The sequence below is a fragment of the Oncorhynchus clarkii genome, chromosome 12 (genome assembly GCF_045791955.1).
Source record: "Oncorhynchus clarkii lewisi isolate Uvic-CL-2024 chromosome 12, UVic_Ocla_1.0, whole genome shotgun sequence".
Lineage (NCBI taxonomy): Eukaryota > Metazoa > Chordata > Actinopteri > Salmoniformes > Salmonidae > Oncorhynchus > Oncorhynchus clarkii.
Window position 1 is genome coordinate 63,847,589 of NC_092158.1, and position 19,006 is coordinate 63,866,594.

A 19,006-nucleotide genomic window follows, 5' to 3' on the forward strand; every position below is an offset into this window, starting at 1 on the left:
TACTAACTATAACCCTACCAGGTGAATTACAGCCTTACTTATTGCCAGTGTAATTTACCTTTGAACAGTGTTTTTGCAGATCTACAACAGTGGGCTGGCTAATTCAGTGTTGGGGGAACTAGCAAATATCCAAAGGAACGAGTGGCGGTCGGTGCCATTTAAGATGTATGAGGAGGATGTATTTTTCAAATGAGCATGGCCTTACTTCTATTACAGCATATTGGATGACTGTCATTCATTTTCCATTCACCCAACTCATTGTAACATCGATAGGTTTAGGCTACTGCATGATATTTGAATTTTCCTTGTACCCGTCATGGGGTTGCTACAACCTAGTCCATGAATTGAAGTTTACAACGTTAGTCAAACACAGTTCACTTTCATAGCAGCCATGTAAAAACAGCATGATCACTTTGCTCCTTGTATATACATATAATTCCTTCTGGCAACTATCTACATGCTCTCCTCCTCTCACCTTTTCCCTTCACCTGTGGACTTCAGTGCAAAACACATCAGCTGTCTGTGACCAGGCGAAAAAAAAAGCTTTCCAAGCCAAACTATCATGACTGCTAACCTATAGGCACAGCCTACATCGTGGTCACCTCAAAGTCAACATATCTATTGAAACTAACGCTAGTAAACCCATTACAATCATGCAGTATAGTGTACAGTTTGTGCAGGCCCCGTTGGCAAAAAAAATATATAAAACCAAAAGCTTACCTTGACTTGGAAGAGTTCAAGTGTTGGATAGACATAGCCTGCTAGCTAACATAACATCCCTCTTTTTATATGTTCCAATATTTATGAAATTCACTGAGGATAGTCCTCCCACTCCTCTGAGGAGCCTTCACTGAAAGGAACCATGTGACAATCAACGTAGCTAAATTAACTTAGAAATGTAGGCTGGAGAGAGATTTAGGCTAATTTAGGCTATATGCCTATCATTCCACATAGGCCTTTTTGTAAGCTATTATAGGCTTCTAGTTACGCTAATAGACAAGTGAATAATATAAATGTTATTTATTTATTTTTGGGGGGGGGGGGCGGCGGTGCAGTTCGTGTAGGCTAACATCTTTCTTCTATGAGTACCTGGGCTTTTCACGTTCAGAACAACCCCAATGGCTGTTGTGAACGTTTTTTTTGTTTTTTTTATGTAGTTCTATCCTTGAGCTGTTCTTGTCTATTAATGATCTGTAATATGTTATGTTTCATGTGGACCCCAGGAAGAGTAAAGCAGCTTATGGGGATCCTAATAAAATAACAAAACTGCGGATGTCATTCCAAAGGAATGTTTACTTTGACCGCGCAAACCAGAAACACATTTCACTGGGAAGACATTCATATGAAAAGTACTGCATCAAAAATAACTAGGCTTCTAAAAACTCTCATTACGACTATGGCAAGATCACACGCCCCCTGTGACAAAACAGTTTCACAATGTTACAGTAGCTACGCAAGTTGCATTGCTACCAAGTGATTAAGAGCTCAATTCACATGGCTACAAAACGAGGCCAAACTGTGTTAGCAAAGTGTTGCCTCGCATTCCAGATTATGTCTGACTGCACAGACTGACCTTGCTGCTAAGAATTGGGGTAATAGTAAATGAACGGACACCATTCGTATGGGCTTTACAGCTCGAGTTGACATGAGGACAGCAACACTCACCTTGCCGCAGACGAATAGGTAAGGTGCCTTCTCGGTGACAGTCACGGACGGATACAAGTGTCAAATCCAACCAGTTTCCTGGCTACCGGTGGTAGTCGTACGATAGCTCACCGTTAGGAATTTAACGCACAGCGCAGTTTAGAACTTATCAGACGTTAAACGTTAACCAGCCATCTGTAAACATGCTGCGTTGAGCAGACCATTTCAGAAAAGGAGTAAATGAGCGCTTAATACTCGACTTTTCCACTCTGGATATATTAGCACCGTTCACGTTCCACTGCCACGAGTGGGAAATGTAACAGACAGCAATAATACATAGGTCCCTCCCCTTTAAAGTATGGGTGCGTGCAGTGTGCAGCCAAGAGTTTTATTGAAATGTCTACTGCTCTCTATAGGGCAATGTTAAAGCTGCAGTTCAACCCTATAGAGTAGGGTTTCCCAAACTCAGTCCTGCCCCCCTGGGTGCACGTTCTGGTTTTTGCCCTAGCGCTACACAGCTAATTAAAATAATCTAAATTTGGTGATGAGTTGGCTATTTGAAATGTGCACCCAGGGGGGCCCTAGGACAGAGTTCAGAAACCCTGCAGCCGTTTTATCTCAAAATCGAATAATTTCTTGGTAACAATTAAGTACATTACTGTAAAAGAAAATGTATTAAACTAGTCAACAAGAAACAAAAATAGCTTCTTAGCAAAGAGTTTTAGTTTCAAGCAAGAATTTTGCTAGGACTGTCTTAATTAATTGCCTGGCGATGTCACCAGGGTGGGCCAAAATTCCATCCCACCAAAACAGGCTGCAATTTCAGGTGGCCTTTCCAAACAGCTCTTACACTAAAAGGGTATTATCATAATTTTCACAATTGTTGAAATATTTATAAAACACAGGAATATCACGTTTTTGACTGCCTTTAAACAATAGTGTGACAGGGTAGGAAAGAAAAAGTTGGCCAGTGTTTCCAAATAGACCTTTATTAGCAGGGAACATTTAAAATGGTATAAAATCATGCCCTTACAGTGTACACCTCTCCAGATCAACGCTTTGTCCCTGAAGGTCATGTGTAGGCTAAACTGTGCTGTGAAAGTTTGGGGTGTTTATTTGTGTCAGTACTTTGTTTAAATTTGACAATATCCAAATGTTTGTTTAATCTCAGTTACGGGTATTGGGAAGAGATTACCTTCACACAAACATTTGGGACAATGTATATTGTACAGTACAACAATTTAAACATTGTAGCAATCGACTGCAGGTTGTTGACAATGCAGTTTTTAAAGGCAATTTCCGATTGAGCCGACATATGCAGCGTGAATGAGACCTCCCTGCGAACACGGGAACATTGCCTTTAAAAGCTGCATTGTCGACAACATGCTGTCAGATTGAATCCCGGCCTAGGTCTTGACTTCAACTGTATCCTCTCTTACAAGTTGTCAACGTTGCTGAATGTGGAACTCGTTGGAATGTATGGGTTTTCCAGCATATCGATTGCGCAACCAGGGCTGGTAAAACCTTGGATCATTGCTATTCTAACTTCCGCGACGCATATAAGGCCCTCCCTGCCCTCCTTTCGGAAAAGCTGACCACGACTCCATTTTGTTGCTCCCTGCCTACAGACAGAAACTAAAACAAGAAGCTCCCACGCTCAGGTCTGTTCAACACTGGTCCGACCAATCTGATTCCACGCTTCAAGACTGCTTCGATCACGTGGATTGGGATATGTTCCACATTGCTTCCAACAACAACATTGACGAATACGCTGATTCAGTGAGCGAGTTCATTAGAAAGTGCATTGACGATGTCGTTCCCATAGCAATGATTAAAACATTCCCAAACCAGAAACCGTGGATTGATGGCAGCATTCGAGCGAAACTGAAAGCACGAACCACTGCTTTTAACCAGGGCAAATGTGACCGGAAACATGACCGAATACAAACAGTGTATCTATTCCCTCCGCAAGGCAATTAAACAAGCTAAGCATCAGTATAGAGACAAAGTAGAGTCACAATTCAACGGCTCAGACACAAGAGGTATGTGGCATTGTTTACATTCAATCACGGATTACAAAAAGAAAACCAGCCCCGTCACAGACCAGGATGTCTTGCTCCCAGGCAGACTAAATCACTTTTTTGCCCGCTTTGAAGGACAATACAGTGCCACTGACAAGCTGACATGAGTAAAACATTTAAACGTGTTAACCCTCGCAAGGCTGCAGGCCCAGACGGCATCCCCAGCCACGTCCTCAGAGCATGCGCAGACCATCTAGCTGATGTGTTTACGGACATATTCAATCAATCCTTATCCCAGTCTGCTGTTCCCACATGCTTCAAGAGGGCCACCTTTGTCCCTGTTCCCAAGAAAGCTAAGGTATCTGAGCTAAATGACTACCGCCCCGTAGCACTCACTTCCGTCATCATGAAGTGCTTTGAGAGACTAGTCAAGGACCATATCACCTCCACCCTACCTGACACTCTAGACCCACTCCAATTTGCTTATCACCCAAATAGGTCCACAGACGACGCAATCTCAAACACACTGCACACTGCCCTAACCCATCTGGACAAGAGGAATACCTAGGTGAGAATGCTGTTCATCGACTACAGCTCGGCATTCAACACCATAGTACCCTCCAAGCTCGTCATCAAGCTCGAGACCCTGGGTCTCGACCCCGCCCTGTGCAACTGGGTACTAGACTTCCTGACGGGCCACCCCCAGGTGGTGAGGGTAGGTAACAACATCTCCACCCTGCTGATCCTCAATACTGGGGCCCCACAATGGTGCATTCTGAGCCCTCTCCTGTACTCCCTGTTCACCCACGACTGCGTGGCCATGCACGCCTCCAACTCAATCATCAAGTTTGCGGACAACACTACAGTGGTAGGCTTGATTACCAACAATAACGAGACGGCCTACAGAGATGAGGTGAGGGCCCTCGGAGTGTGGTGTCAGGAATGTATTTATTAAAAAAATAAAAATGTTGTATTTATTTTCAATGACGGCCTAGGAACAGTGGGTTAACTGCCTGTTCAGGGGCAGACCAACAGATTTGTACCTTGTCAGCTCGGGGATTTGAACTTGCAACCTTCCGGTTACTAGTCCAACGCTCTAACCACTAGGCTACCCTGCCGCCCCAATAACCTCACACTCAACGTCAACAAAACAAAGGAGATGTGGACTTCAGGTAACAGCAGAGGGAGCACCCCCCTATCAACATCGATGGGACAATAGTGGAAAGGGTAATAAGTTTTAAGTTCCTCGGCGTACACATCACGGACAAACTGAATTGGTCCACCCACACAGACAGCATCATGAAGAAGGCGCAGCAGTGCCTCTTCAACCTCAGGAGAAGAAATTCGGCTTGTCACCAAAAGCACTCACAAACTTCTACAGATGCACAATCAAGAGCATCCTGTCGGGCTGTATCACCGCCTGGTACGGCAACTGCTCCGCCCACAACCGTAAGGCTCTCCAGAGAGTAGTGAGGTCTGCACAACGCATCACCGGGGGCAAACTATCTGCCCTCCAGGACACCTACACCACCCGATGTCACAGGAAGGCTATAAAGATCATCAAGGACAACAACCACCCGAGCCACTGCCTGTTCACCCCGCTATCATCCAGAAGGAGAGGTCAGTACAGGTGCATCAAAGCAGGGACCGAGAGACTGAAAAACAGCTTATATCTCAAGGCCATCAGACTGTTAAACAGCCTCCACTAACATTGAGTGGCTGCTGCCAACACACTGACTCAACTCCAGCCACTTTAATAATGGGAATTGATGGAAATGTATGTAAAATATATCACTATCCACTTTAAACAATGCTACTTAATTGTAATGTTTACATACCCTACATTACTCATCTCATATGTATATGTATATACTGTACTCTATATCATCTACTGCATCTTTATGGAATACATGTATCACTAGCCACTTTAAACTATGCCACTTTGTTTACATACCCTACATTACTCATCTCATATGTATATGTATATACTGTACTCGATACCATCTACTGCATCTTGCCTATGCCGTTCTGTACCATCACTCATTCATGTATCTTTATGTACATATTCTTTATCCCTTTACACTTGTGTGTGTATAAGGTAGTAGTTTTGGAATTGTTAGGTTAGATTACGCGTGGGTTATTACTGCATTGTCGGAACTAGAAGCACAAGCATTTCGCTACACTCGCATTAACATCTGCTAACCATGTGTATGTGACAAATACATTTGATTTGATTTGTTGTGTACTATGTAGTGAGAGAACTATGAAACATTGAAGAACCTATCACAAATACCCAGTTATTACGCAAACAAATGCCTATAGCATGATTTAATTTACATACTGCCCAGCTGGAAGGTATGTTCTGAGACCTGGTAGCTGGCAGCAATTACAGCTGAGAGTCTTTCTGGGTAAGTCTCTAAGAGCTTTCCACACCTTCATTGTACAACATTTGCCCATTATTCTTTTCAAAATTCTTCTAGCTCGGTCAAATTGATTGTTGATCATTGTTAGACAACCATTTTCAGGCCTTGCCTCAGATTTTCAAGCAGATGTAAGTCAAAACTGTAACTCGGTCCCTCAGGACAATTCACTGGTTTCTTTGTAAGCAACTCCAGCGTAGATTTGGCTTTGTGTTTAGGTTATTGTCCTGCTGAAAGGTTAATTGCTCTCCCAGTGTCTTGTGGAAAGCAGACTGAACCAAGTTTTCCTCTAAGGTTTTACCTGTGCTTAGCTTTATTCGGTTTATTTTTTATCCTGAAAAACTCCCTAGTCCTTAATGTTAACAAGCATACGCATAACATTATGTAGCTTGAAAATATGAAGAGTGTTGTATTGGATTTTCCCTAAACATAACACTTTGTATTTAGGACATAAAGTTAATTTCATTGCCACATTTTTTACAGTATTACTTTAGTGCCTTGTTGCAAACAGGACTCATGTTTTGTAATATTTTTTATTCTGTACAGGCTTCCTTCTTTTCACTCTGTCATTTAGGTTAGTATTGTGGAGTAACTACAATGTTGTTGAGCCATCAGTTTTCTCTTATCAATGCCATTAAACCCTGTAACTGTTTTAAAGTCACCATTGGCCTCATGGTGAAATTCCTGAGTAGTTTTCTTCCTCTCCGGCAACTGAGTTAGGAGGGACACCTGTATCTCTGTAGTGACTGGGTGTATTGTTACACCATCCAAAGTGTAATTTATATTTTCACCATGCTCAAATGGATAATCAATGTCTGTTTTTTTTACCCTTCTGCCAATAGATGACTTGTTAAACACTGTTATTGTGCACAGTTTTATTCTATCCAAATTATTATGTGACTTGTTAAGAAACAAAATGACTCCTGAACTTATTTAGGTTTGCCATAATAAAGGTATTGAATACTTATTGACTCAAGCTTTTAATTTTTTATTAATTTGTAAAAAAAAAATAATAATAATAATAATAATAATTCCACTTTGACATTATGGGGTAGTTTGTGTAGGTCAGTGACACAAAATCTAAATTTAATCCATTTTAAATTTAGGCTGTAACACAACAAAATGTGGTAAAAGTCAAGAGGTGTGAATACTTTCTGAAGGCACAGTAAGAATATTTTGAAGATAAATACACAACGCAGAGGATGAGGGGTCAATACAGTACTGACAATCAATGGAAATAGTGTTTTTTCTGTAATAGGGAATTATTGATCAATGGGTCAAAGACATGGGAGGAATTTCAGTCAAGGACTCATAGCTACATGGCAAGTTCTCATTGGTCCAAATTGTTTATACATTGAACCTGAAATAGGATACTTGTTATTTGGCCATTGGCCCAGTTTTATTGCAAGGAATTCTAATTGGTCAACCACAGGCTAGGGCTGGGTTATAAAACTACATCCTGTCCCTTTGCTCTGTGGAGAGAATCACCGGAGAGAATCGCCGGAGAGAATCACCGGAGAGAATCACCGGAGAGAATCACTGGAGAGAATCACTGAGGATATGGAAGAAATGACCATCTACCATCCACTTCCAAGCATGATTTATACCCTTTGAATAAACCTATTTTCCTCTCCCTGATTTGCTTTGGGGTCTGTGTTATTGTAGAGTGACATCAACTGCTAACACTTGGTTCCGTAACCTGGATGAATTGGTCATGAACAACAACAAGAAAACTCATCAACTGTGTTGATCCAGAAGAAAGAGAGAAGGCTGAGCGCAGCCCACTTTGGGAGTCAACTCTTAATCTCCTGATTGATGTAAGTGCTGAGTGAGTCAATATCATTTGAAAATAAGCAAATCAGGTTAAAATTAGTGTGTGCAATGAGTGATACATATCTGTGCTGTATAAGGTTCAAGTCCTTTTTTTCTGTTTGTTAAATTATAGGGGTTCAAGTCCTCTATTAAAAGGTCAGAGTCATTTTTGTGAAACCTTCTTGTTGCATAGAAGTGAGTTGCTAGATGAGTAGCAATTTTTACAGGTGTGGGTAATGTAAGCCTTCAACAAGCTTTTGAAGTGAACAGGCCCTACATAAACAATTTGTGTTCTATAGATAGGAGGTTTGAGTCCTCAAGGGGTTGTCTTTTGAGGTTAAATAAATAAATAAACATATAGATATATATCATATAACTTTTTAAGTTAATGTAATGCCATTGTTAAGTGAGAAAACCACTCTGGAGAAGGGAGTAACAGCTCCTCCGGATGTGAGCATGAAATAGATTTTAAATTCACTGTCTAGTGATATAAAGAACCATTTCACAGTAGAGAAGTGTAGGCAAGAGATAAAGAAATATTCCATCATTGTTGACAAAGATGGAATATGGAATCTGTCTGATATACAAAAAGCTTGGGGGAAAATACAGAGAGCGTCTAACTCGTTGACAAAAACATGACGGTCTTTAACGGTATTAGCCGAAGTAAGGAAGAGGGATGAGAAATTCTGTCTTGATAACCGTGATAGGACATTGCAGTAAAATAAAGATACTTGGAAAGATCTTGGTGAACAGATAAAAACCTTGAAAGGCAAAATTCAACAATTACAAGAGGCAAGGGTGGAAGACTTGACCCTCACCTGTGGACGCTTTGTTCCCCCAATCTACCTTCAGGCTGAGTTGAGCAAGATGATCGGGTTTCAAGCATCTAGTCAGCACTGCCTGGCTTTGAGTCAACAGATACTGATAGCAGTGATGAACAATGTCTTAGGCCAACCAGAACACAGGTTGTAAAAGGAAGTAAAGACAAACCTCCAGTGACAGTAATCACATATAAATCAGCATCTCCAGAACAGTAGGATGAATGGTCAAAAATGTTGAAACATCCACGAGAAGTGGGTATGAAAACATGAGACCATTTGAAGCGTTATAAGAAGCTCTACAATCTACATCCTTATGATGGGTTCCAGTTACTAGCCTTTGTTTTGAACAACCGTGAACATGGTGTACTTGGAGAAAAGGTTTATAGAGCTGTGGGTGGTGAAGAGCAAGATGTGGCCGATGGATGGAGAGCCATACATGTTTTCCTTAATTAGGGATAGAGCCTAGTTTCCTGAATTTCTGCCTGACTGATGTGACCAAAGTAAACTGACTGTTACTCAGGCCCAGAAGCCAGGATATGTATATACTTAGTAGTATTGGATAGAAAACACTTTGACGTTTCTAAAACTGTTAACATAATGTCTGAGTCTATAACAGAATTGATATGGCAGGTGAAAATCCAAAGAAAATCCAACCAGAATTTTATTTTTGAGGTCCCAGGCTCTAATTATGGAAACTTATTGTTTCTATGTAAATCTGTCTCCCAGATTGCAATTCCTATGGCCTCCACTAGATGTCAACAGTCTTTATTCAAGGGTTCAAGCTTGTTTTTTGAAAAACGAACAAGTAATTGGAGTTTTGGTGAGAAGAGCACCGGAACAATATCAGTCTTTTGGTGCGCGAGGGAGAGGGTGTGCGCTTACTAATTTTTCTTTCCTATTGAACATACTACTTCCCCTATGAAATATGATAGTTTATTTACATTTTAGAGTACCTGCAAATTAAATAGAAACGTTGTTTGACTTGTTTCGATGAAGTTTAGCGGTAGCTTTTTGTGCTCTGCATGTTGAACGAGTGGATTACTGAAATCGATGGCGCCAACTAAACAGACTTTTTGGGATATAAAGGATTTTATCTAACAAAACAACCATTCATGTTGTAGCTGTGACCCTTGGGATTGCAAACAGAGGAAGATCTTCAAAAGTAAATGATTTATTTAATCGCTATTTGTGATTTTATGAAGCCTGTGCTGGTTGAAAAATATTTTGAAATCGGAGAACGCAGTTAGATTAACAAGAATTGAAGCTTTTAAATGATACAAGATCATGAATTATGTTCATGAATGTTTAATATTTATTTGAATTGCGCGCCCTCCAATTTTTTCACCGGATGTTGTCAGCTGGTGTCCCGCTAACGGGACGCCTATCCCTAGGGTTTGACCAATGCAACCACCAATTGGGGAGAAATAACCAAATGTGTTCAAAAACTGAAAGGACCCTTTGTTGAATTTGAAGAAAGGTTTAGAACAGAGGAAGTTAGACACAGTGGGTTACCCGACATGGAAGATGAAGATGCACTCAATTCCTACAAAAATGGGGCAATCACTCATCAACTGACGCAATCCGTACATGATTATTTGCAAAAAAAACATTTGTTTCCACAACTAATGACTGGGAGAGACAAAACTATGGCGACATCATCGACAGGTTGTCACGGCTGGACAGAGACACCAAACAACATAATCAACTCGCTGTTATCAAGAGTTGTGCAGGTTTCCGAGTGAAACCAATAACATTATTCATTCAGCAGAAGAGCAACCTGGTCTATGTCATTATTGCGGGATTTATCGTTGCCAGTGACGTCGTTGCCAGTGGGGAATAACTCCCGAGGGGAGACATGACGTACTATCAGGACAGTGGGTGATGGTAAAAAAAACATGTCACAGACACATTAGGGCCAAAACAGGAAGGTCCTTATCGAGTTTTGCTCATAACGAGGGCAGCAGTAAAGGTCCAGGGAAAAAATCACAATGGATACATGTCACTCATTGCAAGGTTGCCCTTTTTGATGACAAAGCAGAGCCTGGAGCATAAAGAACTGATTGATTCGCCATCGGGGGCCAGTTTCGGGGGAAGAGGCACAGTAAGATGATCAGAACCTGATAAGCTTCTATGTTGTACACTTCAGTCATCGTATTAGGGATATCTCAGGGGAAATGTCCAATGTTTTCCTGAAAATTGGGACATGCTTACTTATGCTTACTATGTTAAATATCAATTTCTCTTGAAACCAGGACATGTTACTTTCAATTTTTTTTGTTTCCTTGGTTACAGGTCATGAGAGTCTACCTTCTGAAGCTGAAGCGATATCCCTTGATCCAAGGACTGTACTTGAAATGGTACTAGATCACCTGTGCAGTGTTCATTAGAGAAGTCCTTTTCAACCAGGTGGAACGGAAGAAGAATTCCTCACTACCGGCAAACGGTCAGAACCACTGGAGAGAATCACTGGAGAGAATCACTGGAGAATCACAGAGGACAGGGTAGAAATGACCATCTATTTCCAATGTAGATTTGTCCTCTTTGAATAAACCTATTTTCGTACCCCCGATTTGCTTTGGGGTCTGTGTTATTGAAGAGTGACATCAACTGCTAACAGCACTGTACAGCTCGAGCTGGTTTTGACAATTAACCTTCTTCACACAAACAGCTAAACCAAAAATGGAGACTTAGAGGTAGGTGTTGTTCTAACCTTGTGTATCTGTGCTTTTATTGCAATAACACATCGGCATGTTGACACACACGGTCAATTCACAGAACATAAAAATAGCTTTTGACAACAAGCACTGTTCACATAAAGCAATAAATGAACAAACGCATCGCAACAACAGACTGGTCAAATTTGGATGAAATTACACACATACTGTACTTGCGCACAGACACAAACACGCTCACTCTTACAGGCATACACAGAAGCAATGCGTGTTCATACACACACACACATGCACACACAAAATATTGAAATCACAGTCACACATAGAGCTGATTTGATAAGTAATAAACGTTTCTTTGTAACATATACCATTTCCAAAAGTGTTGAATTGTTTAACACTGGTCTCGAACACACCCACGGTATCTATATTAGACAGACTACAACCAAGTTATAATCCAACACCACAATCTTCAAGTTTGGAGTGAGATCAACAACAATACTGATATATTACTCAATAATAGTCAATAGAATGATTTAAAATCAGTCATGATATACTGTATCTTATATATACTATGTACAGAAAATAAATAACATAGGGGTGGGGGGGGGGGGATACGTTTACACCCGAAACAACACATCTCACTTCCACCACACTGTCTATGTTATCATCTGAATATTCAAATAGTTGTGATGACTTGCGCTTCATATGAATCTATGTGTATATAGAATACAGATATCATGTTTTCAAGACTGATATATCTTACTGGTCTGCATAAATATAGATAGCAAGACAGATACGCAGCACTGTAAATACAGGAAGCTAAAACATACGTGGCTAAATATACGCACAATGCACAAGACAGCACTTTTGCAATCCATATTGCGTTTCATACGGATAGCATATTGGAACAGTACGATTTTCAACAGGTTTCTGTGAGGTGATATGTCGATAAGTGTCGGGCGGATGGATGATGACGCCAGTTGCCTCTGAAACATGCGTGGGTGAGAGGGGGCGGGGCGACTTCTTCTCCCTCTCGGATTGGTTGGATGAGAATGGATGGAAAACAGAGGGCGTCCTCCTCTCCTCCTCTTGTCTCTTGGTCAGACGCTCCTTCAGCTCTAGTCGAACTTGTAGCTGCGGTCATTGCGGTCGGTGCGTTCACTGGAGAGACAGACGTGTAGAGAGATGACGATAAAACGGATTCAGGTGGCAATGATTTACCAGTGTCCCCCCCACCTTAAACGCATGACATATCGTAAAACCACATTTGACTGTACTACAGCATGTACTCACACAACAACAAAATGTCAGAAACAAATGTTGAACAGGACTTAATAATAATAATAATATGCTATAAAACAAGAAAAAATATATGGTTAACAGTAATTTTAGCACTTTAATGACCTTTCTAATATACGGTAATTGCATAGAATGTCTATTCAAAATGAAAGCAAAGACTTCTTCCTCTTGTCGGCTAGCTTGAAGCAAAAATGCTTCAGAACTATTCGTAAAGAGAAACTTCCCGAACCCCCCCCCCCCCCCCCCCCCCCAAAAAAAAAAAACAGCAATCTAGGACAAGGGTGCACAACTGTAGAAGAACTAAGGTTCTTCCACAGTCTTGCTGCTTTTGTTTCTCCCTGGTACTCGATGGAGTCAGTCTGTAGTTCAAAAGGCTTGAGGACTGAGGCTATGCACCCCTAATGTGGAATAAATGGTGTCTATTGTCAGAGACTATCACAGTAGGGTCAAAGCAGCCTCTGAATGACAATCTGGACAAAACGTCATGGTAGGTCATGACATAGGGAGGGAATGATGATAAGGTTGTCGTATGTAAAATTTCTATTGCATAGACATGATTGAGGCACAGGAGTGGCAGGTACGTCATGCATAAAATGTCTGGACAGCTGATGTCAGTTTACCTAAACAATAGATGTGTCATTGGGTGATAATGTGATCATTGTAATGTAGAATTTGGTCGCTCAGAGCACAAGCTGGCCAGAGGGTATTTCTTGTAAAAGTAAATAAGACACAGGAACGATCTCAGAAGTGATAGCAGGGGCTTCTAGAGCTCTAAAACATTGGCATCATTGTAATGAAGCTGAATGAGGGAAGCTATTCCCTAAAGCTAGAGGAGGTAGCTAGGGAAGTTAGTTAAATGTCTGGGTAGCTAGCCTCGTAGCTAGCCCCGTAGCTTCTACTGGTGCCCTTACCCTCGGCGACAGCTTAAATTCGGATGTGGTTGGCGTCATCCAACCTGGTGATGACAAGATGAGATCACACCGGTCAACGACTGATACTCTGACTGCATTGGCAGCCAGCGGGCAGGTAAAGTGAGTGTGACAACTTTATTCATACCCCTCTTCAAGAACATAAACAAGCGTGTCACAGGGTTTCATGTTCATAGGATCCCATTTGTGTCGGTGTGTCAGTTAAGTAACACTGATATACTAGTATTACTACTATACTAGTTATACTACTAGTAAATCATGTTCTTTTTAAACTTTAGCCTGGTGCCTGTTGTGTATCATTGTCGTAATATTCACAGAGATAGAAATGGAATAAAGGATATGCAGGAGAGGAAGGCGGGGTTTTAAAGTCAAAGAAAGGAAGCGGTTGGGAGGCCGAGATTGAGTCGCATGCAGGCAGGGTGAGGGTGATTGCGTGGGCGGGAAAGGGGGAAGGGGCCGGGGAGTACTCACGCCCCCTCGTCTCTAAGAAGCTGCAGGAACTTAGTGACTCTGTACTCCACATCCATCTGGAGGAAGGAAGCAGGAAACCAAAGATTAACACTACAGAAGAAGAAGACACACACTTTGACAGTGCATATGTGGCATTATGCAGGCTCTACCATAGAAAGCCATTTGCCACTTGAGGCATGAAACCTTTCTAGCGAAGATAGCTACTAGACGACGATTGTGGTCGACTGTTCTGCAGCTGAACGATGAGGAGGAGGAGGAGCGCTGACTGCCACTGACCTGCAGAGACATTTCGATGAGCATCAGGAGCTTCTTGATGCCAATCCAGACCCTCTTTCCCTTGACGTGCTGGCCGATGGTCACCCGCTCTGCGTCCGTGAAGCTTCCCAGTAGCTGCAGTGGATACAACGTCAATGAGTAAACACATGGCACACGAGACAGGACAGCAGCATTAACTACTGAAACACTTCGTCAATATGTATATCGTGTGTGTTCACTTGTTTGTTTGCGGGAGTGTGCGTACCTCTAGGGCTTCCACCAGGTGTTCTCCAGTAGAGATGTTGGGGACGTGGATGGTGGTACTGAAGGCGTCCAGCATCTCCATCTCCCGCAGCACCTCCTTACGGCTGGTGGTTCCGATGATCAACAGCTTACGGCCCTGTAGGCAGAGTAAAGGACAGACAGAGTTACACACACGTTACATGCACACGCACACACTTATACGCGCACACACACACACACACACACAGGCCGGTGTAACTAAACACATTAGCATAACGCAACACCTACATTCAGTAATGCAGCCATGCCCGTGTTGTACTGAGCAGTGAACACTCACTTTCGGAGGAGTCTTCTTCAGCAGCACCAGCAGGGCCTGGAGAACCATGTTGGAGAAGCGAGGTCCAATGGGGACGTAGTCTAAAAGGAGCAGAGCACAAAGAAATCAGAACGGTACTTCGGACCGGAACCACTAGTGTTGCCGCCGACTCCCTTAGCGTGGAAGAACCTTGGCTTTTAGACACAGCTCTTTGCTAGGCTGCGGCGCCACTGGAAAGTTTAAAAAAAGAGAGATACCAGTTTGTTGCTCCACTAGAGACGGATCGGGGAGGCCCGCTAGACTAGAAGGAGAAGGAGGTTTCAGAGGAACGAGGAGGTAGACAATCACCTAGGAGACGCTCAATGTCGTCCACCACCACACAGCTCAGCTGAGACTTGTAGGCGTCCTCGAAGATCTGAGGGAAGGAAGGCAGGGGATACGGAGTTAAATGACGCAACAGGACTGCATAATAATGCCATACAGGAAGTACTGGTAATAATCTCTTTCTTCTGCTCTCAGTTATTATTGTTACGTCAGATAGGAAAAGGGAAGGAGAAGTCGCTAGTAAAGAGAGCGGTGGACCCAGGGATCGAACCCCTAACTCTGTGGGGAAATGCGTGGTCCAGAGTCAGCAGTGTCACATCTATCAATCAATCAATCAATCAAATTGTATTTGTCACATACACATGGTTAGCAGATGTTAATGCGAGTGTAGCGAAATGCTTGTGCTTCTAGTTCCGACAATGCAGTAATAACCAACAAGTAATCTAACCTAACAATTCCAAAACTACTACCTTAGTGTAAGGGGATAAAGAATATGTACATAAAGATATATGAATGAGTGATGGTACAGAGCGGCATAGGCAAGATACAGTAGATGGTATTGAGTGCAGTATATACATATGAGCTGAGTATGTAAACAAAGTGGCATAGTTAAAGTGGCTAGTGATACATGTATTACATAAAGATGCAGTAGATGATATAGAGTACAGTATATACATATACATATGAGATTAATAATGTAGGGTATGTAAACATTATATTAGGTAGCATTGTTTAAAGTGGTCTACCATTCGACCAGATTCTGGCACAGTGGCCATCTCTTTCTATGGGCATGGTGCCAGCTTTACAAAGACATCGGGGTCAAAACACTTAATAAAACTGCAGGAGCATTCAACAGTGTGCAGGTATCCATCTTTCTGTCATGGTGCCAGGCTTCACACCCACCTTCTTGATAGCCAGGCACTTGGAGTTTTCGGAGAAACCGATCATCTTGTCCGGGGAACAGATCTTGATGAAGGGGAACTCTGAGCTCTCCGAGATTTGGGCAGCCAGGGCCGTCTTTCCACTGTGAGGGGGTCCTAAGAGGACAGATGGACAAATAAAGACTGGTAGACCGTGCTTCTACACCTGCATTGCTTGCTGTTTGAGGTTTTAGGCTGGGTTTCTGTACAGCACTTTGAGATATCAGCTGACGTACGAAGGGCTATATAAATAAATTTGATTTGATTTAGATTTAGAGAGAGAGTGTGTGTGTGAGGGGGGGCTGTTATTCAACTGTGTGTGTGCACTTAAGTGTGTGAGCTCCACCTGCATGTGCCTACGCTCACTTGCGTGTGTGTGTACGTGTGTTCGCTCACACGTGTGTGTGTGTGTGTGTGTGTGTGTGTGTGTGTGTGTGTGTGTGTGTGTGTGTGGTCAGGCCTACCCTCCAGTAGCACGGCCACCAGCGGTGTGCGGTCGCTGTTCTTGGTCTGCTGCACCAGCAGCTCCCCGTCATCCAGCACACAGGTCACCGGGTCGCCCCACTTGATGATGCCGTTCATGATGTAGCTGGCGTAGTCCTCCTGGTTGGAACCAAATGCCTGGGGGAGGAAGAGAGAGAGGAGGATAAAGAGGAAGGGGAGTGGGCAGAACTTTTCAGAATTGGAATGACAGTCTTAAGGGTCCATCTCAAATGACACCCTGTTCACTTTGCCGCCTGTCCTTCGTAAAAATACACATATAGAGATGCCTACTGGTTTAATGTCGTTGTTCAGGGAGCCCATGAAGTCGCTTCTGGTGACCTGCAGCTTCTCGGCTCTCTCTGTGTCCACCTCCACTGTGGCTGTGGCCTGGACACACAGAAATAATTAGCAGTCTGATCTGACTGTGGTATACAGTAGACTTAAAAGGACAGCGTTAGCCCCTCAAAGCACCTTGCTAAGGGGTGGAGTCTAATGATGTCATGGGTGTTCAAAGGTGCCAATTGGATAGTCTAACCGTATCAGGGATGTTCATGTTTGTTGATTGGCTGGACTCTAACCTTAATGTGGCGGTTCATGGCTGTTGATTGGGCAGCTCTGACCAGCCCCTCCAGTTCAGCACCACTGTAGTTCTTGGTTCCGGCAGCCAGCTCCTTCACGTCCACATCAGGAGCCAGCAGGCCGAAGTCACGCATCTTATTAGTGTGAATGTTGAGAATCTGAACACGCCCCTTCTCATCCGGAAGACCTGAGAGGGAGGGAGGGAGAGAAGGTAAAAATGCATTCAGGGAGGGAGAGAGGTCACTACAATAACACAATAAAGGGTGGTGGAACACATGAAAAGAAACAAGCCAGGAGATAAGAGAACATGTGAGATTCTTACCGATCTCCATCTTGACCTCAAACCTGCCAGGCCTCATCAGGGCATCATCTATCAGGTCAGGCCTGTTGGTCATCCCTGTGGGGAAGAGAACGAGAGAAAGGGGGATGCAAAGTTAAAGATGGAGTTACTAGTTAAACCAGAGTCTTGCATTCATCTCTAGTGCTATGTGAGGCTTAGGGTAAGATTGGTATCTATACCTCAAATCTAACCATCTATGACCAGTATGTTAAGGAAGAGTGTATCTACTACCTACCTATGACCAAGATGTTGTTGAGCTGCTCTACTCCGTCTATCTTGGACAGCAGCTGGTTGACCACCGTGTCGTGGACTCCTGTACTGCCCTGCCCAGTACCTCTCTGCTTACAGATGGCATCCAGCTCATCAAAGATGATTATGTGCAGACCACTGTTAGCACCCAGCTAGGACGAGAGGAGAGAGGGGTGAGTAGGAAGAGTGGATGAAGAGAAAGAGAGGGAGACAGTCAGTCATGCATGTACGTATAACATTTGTTTGTGATCTTATCCTCTTGGATGGATTTTAAAAAAAAACACATTTTTTTACCCCTTTTTCTCCTCAATTTTGTGATATTCAATTTGGTAGTTACAATCTTGTCCCATCGCTGCAACTTCCGTAAGGACTCGGGAGAGACGAAGGTCGAGAGCCATGCATCCTCCGAAACACGACCCTGCCAAGCAGCACTGCTTCTTGACACACTGCTCGCTTAACCAGTAAGCCCGCTGCACCAATGTATCGGAGGAAACACTGTACAACTGGTGACCGAGGTCAGCTGCAGGCGCCCTGCCTGCCACAAGGAGTCGCTAGAGCACGATGGGACAAGGACATCCCGGCCAGTCAAACCCTCCCCTAACCCGGACGGCGCTGGGCCAACTGTGCGCCGCCTCATATGTCTCCCAGTCACGGCCAGCTGTGACACAGCCTGGGATCAAACCCGGGTCTGTAGTGACGCCTCGAGCACTGCGATGCAGTGCCTTAGACGGCTGCGCCACTCAGGAGGCCGTGGATGGATTTTTTTAGTTCGATGAATTACTTCTGGTCATCAAAAAAAAGATGGTGGTTGACCACTCACCCTCTTCTGCTCCTCTTCTGCATCTGCGAAGAGCTTGCGGATGTTGGCCTCAGACTCTCCAACAAACTTGTTGAGGATCTCAGGGCCGTTGACGATCTTGGGCTCGCGGGAGTTGAGCATCTTGCCAATCTGCCTGGCCATCAGAGTCTTTCCACAACCAGGAGGCCCGAAGAGAAGAATTCCCTTCACGTGCTTACAACCTGGGGGGCAATGGAACAACGACTGTCTATAGACCTCTGAATATTTGAAATCACAGCATGCTCCAGTTGTGTGCACAGACAATTTATTGTGTGACAAATTATCAGTAGGTGGCACCGAGAGGCGCAATGTTGCACATGCAATGCGGCAATTTTTCTGCCAATACCGCGGCTCGACCTTACTTTTTTTG

General features: G+C 43.3%; 2 protein-coding genes across 4 annotated transcripts in view; both read right to left on the bottom strand.

The window, feature by feature from the left end:
- LOC139421012 (thyroid hormone receptor alpha) overlaps window positions 1-1,972 on the bottom strand; it is a 105,184-nt gene extending 103,212 nt beyond the window's left edge. Inside the window, exon 1 of one of the 2 annotated variants that reach the window (XM_071171480.1) lies at window positions 1,666-1,972. The gene's annotated coding sequence lies outside the window, so the exon portion shown is untranslated. The remainder of the gene's footprint in view (window positions 1-1,665) is intronic. The other variant, XM_071171482.1, reaches the window with a different exon arrangement.
- Window positions 1,973-11,416: 9,444 nt separating this feature from the next.
- Window positions 11,417-19,006, bottom strand: part of LOC139421013 (vesicle-fusing ATPase-like) — a 30,329-nt gene continuing 22,739 nt past the window's right edge. The window contains exons 9-22 of one of the 2 annotated variants that reach the window (XM_071171485.1): window positions 18,619-18,818; window positions 17,785-17,950; window positions 17,532-17,606; window positions 17,209-17,396; window positions 16,922-17,017; window positions 16,612-16,768; window positions 16,131-16,264; window positions 15,252-15,318; window positions 14,925-15,004; window positions 14,610-14,744; window positions 14,366-14,479; window positions 14,090-14,145; window positions 13,601-13,644; window positions 12,462-12,551 (exon numbers count right to left, since the gene is read on the bottom strand). In XM_071171485.1, coding sequence (XP_071027586.1) covers window positions 13,614-13,644; window positions 14,090-14,145; window positions 14,366-14,479; window positions 14,610-14,744; window positions 14,925-15,004; window positions 15,252-15,318; window positions 16,131-16,264; window positions 16,612-16,768; window positions 16,922-17,017; window positions 17,209-17,396; window positions 17,532-17,606; window positions 17,785-17,950; window positions 18,619-18,818 — 1,499 coding nt within the window. In that variant the 3' untranslated portion in view covers window positions 12,462-12,551; window positions 13,601-13,613. Of the gene's footprint in view, window positions 12,552-13,600; window positions 13,645-14,089; window positions 14,146-14,365; window positions 14,480-14,609; window positions 14,745-14,924; window positions 15,005-15,251; window positions 15,319-16,130; window positions 16,265-16,611; window positions 16,769-16,921; window positions 17,018-17,208; window positions 17,397-17,531; window positions 17,607-17,784; window positions 17,951-18,618; window positions 18,819-19,006 lie in introns of both variants that reach the window. The other variant, XM_071171484.1, reaches the window with a different exon arrangement.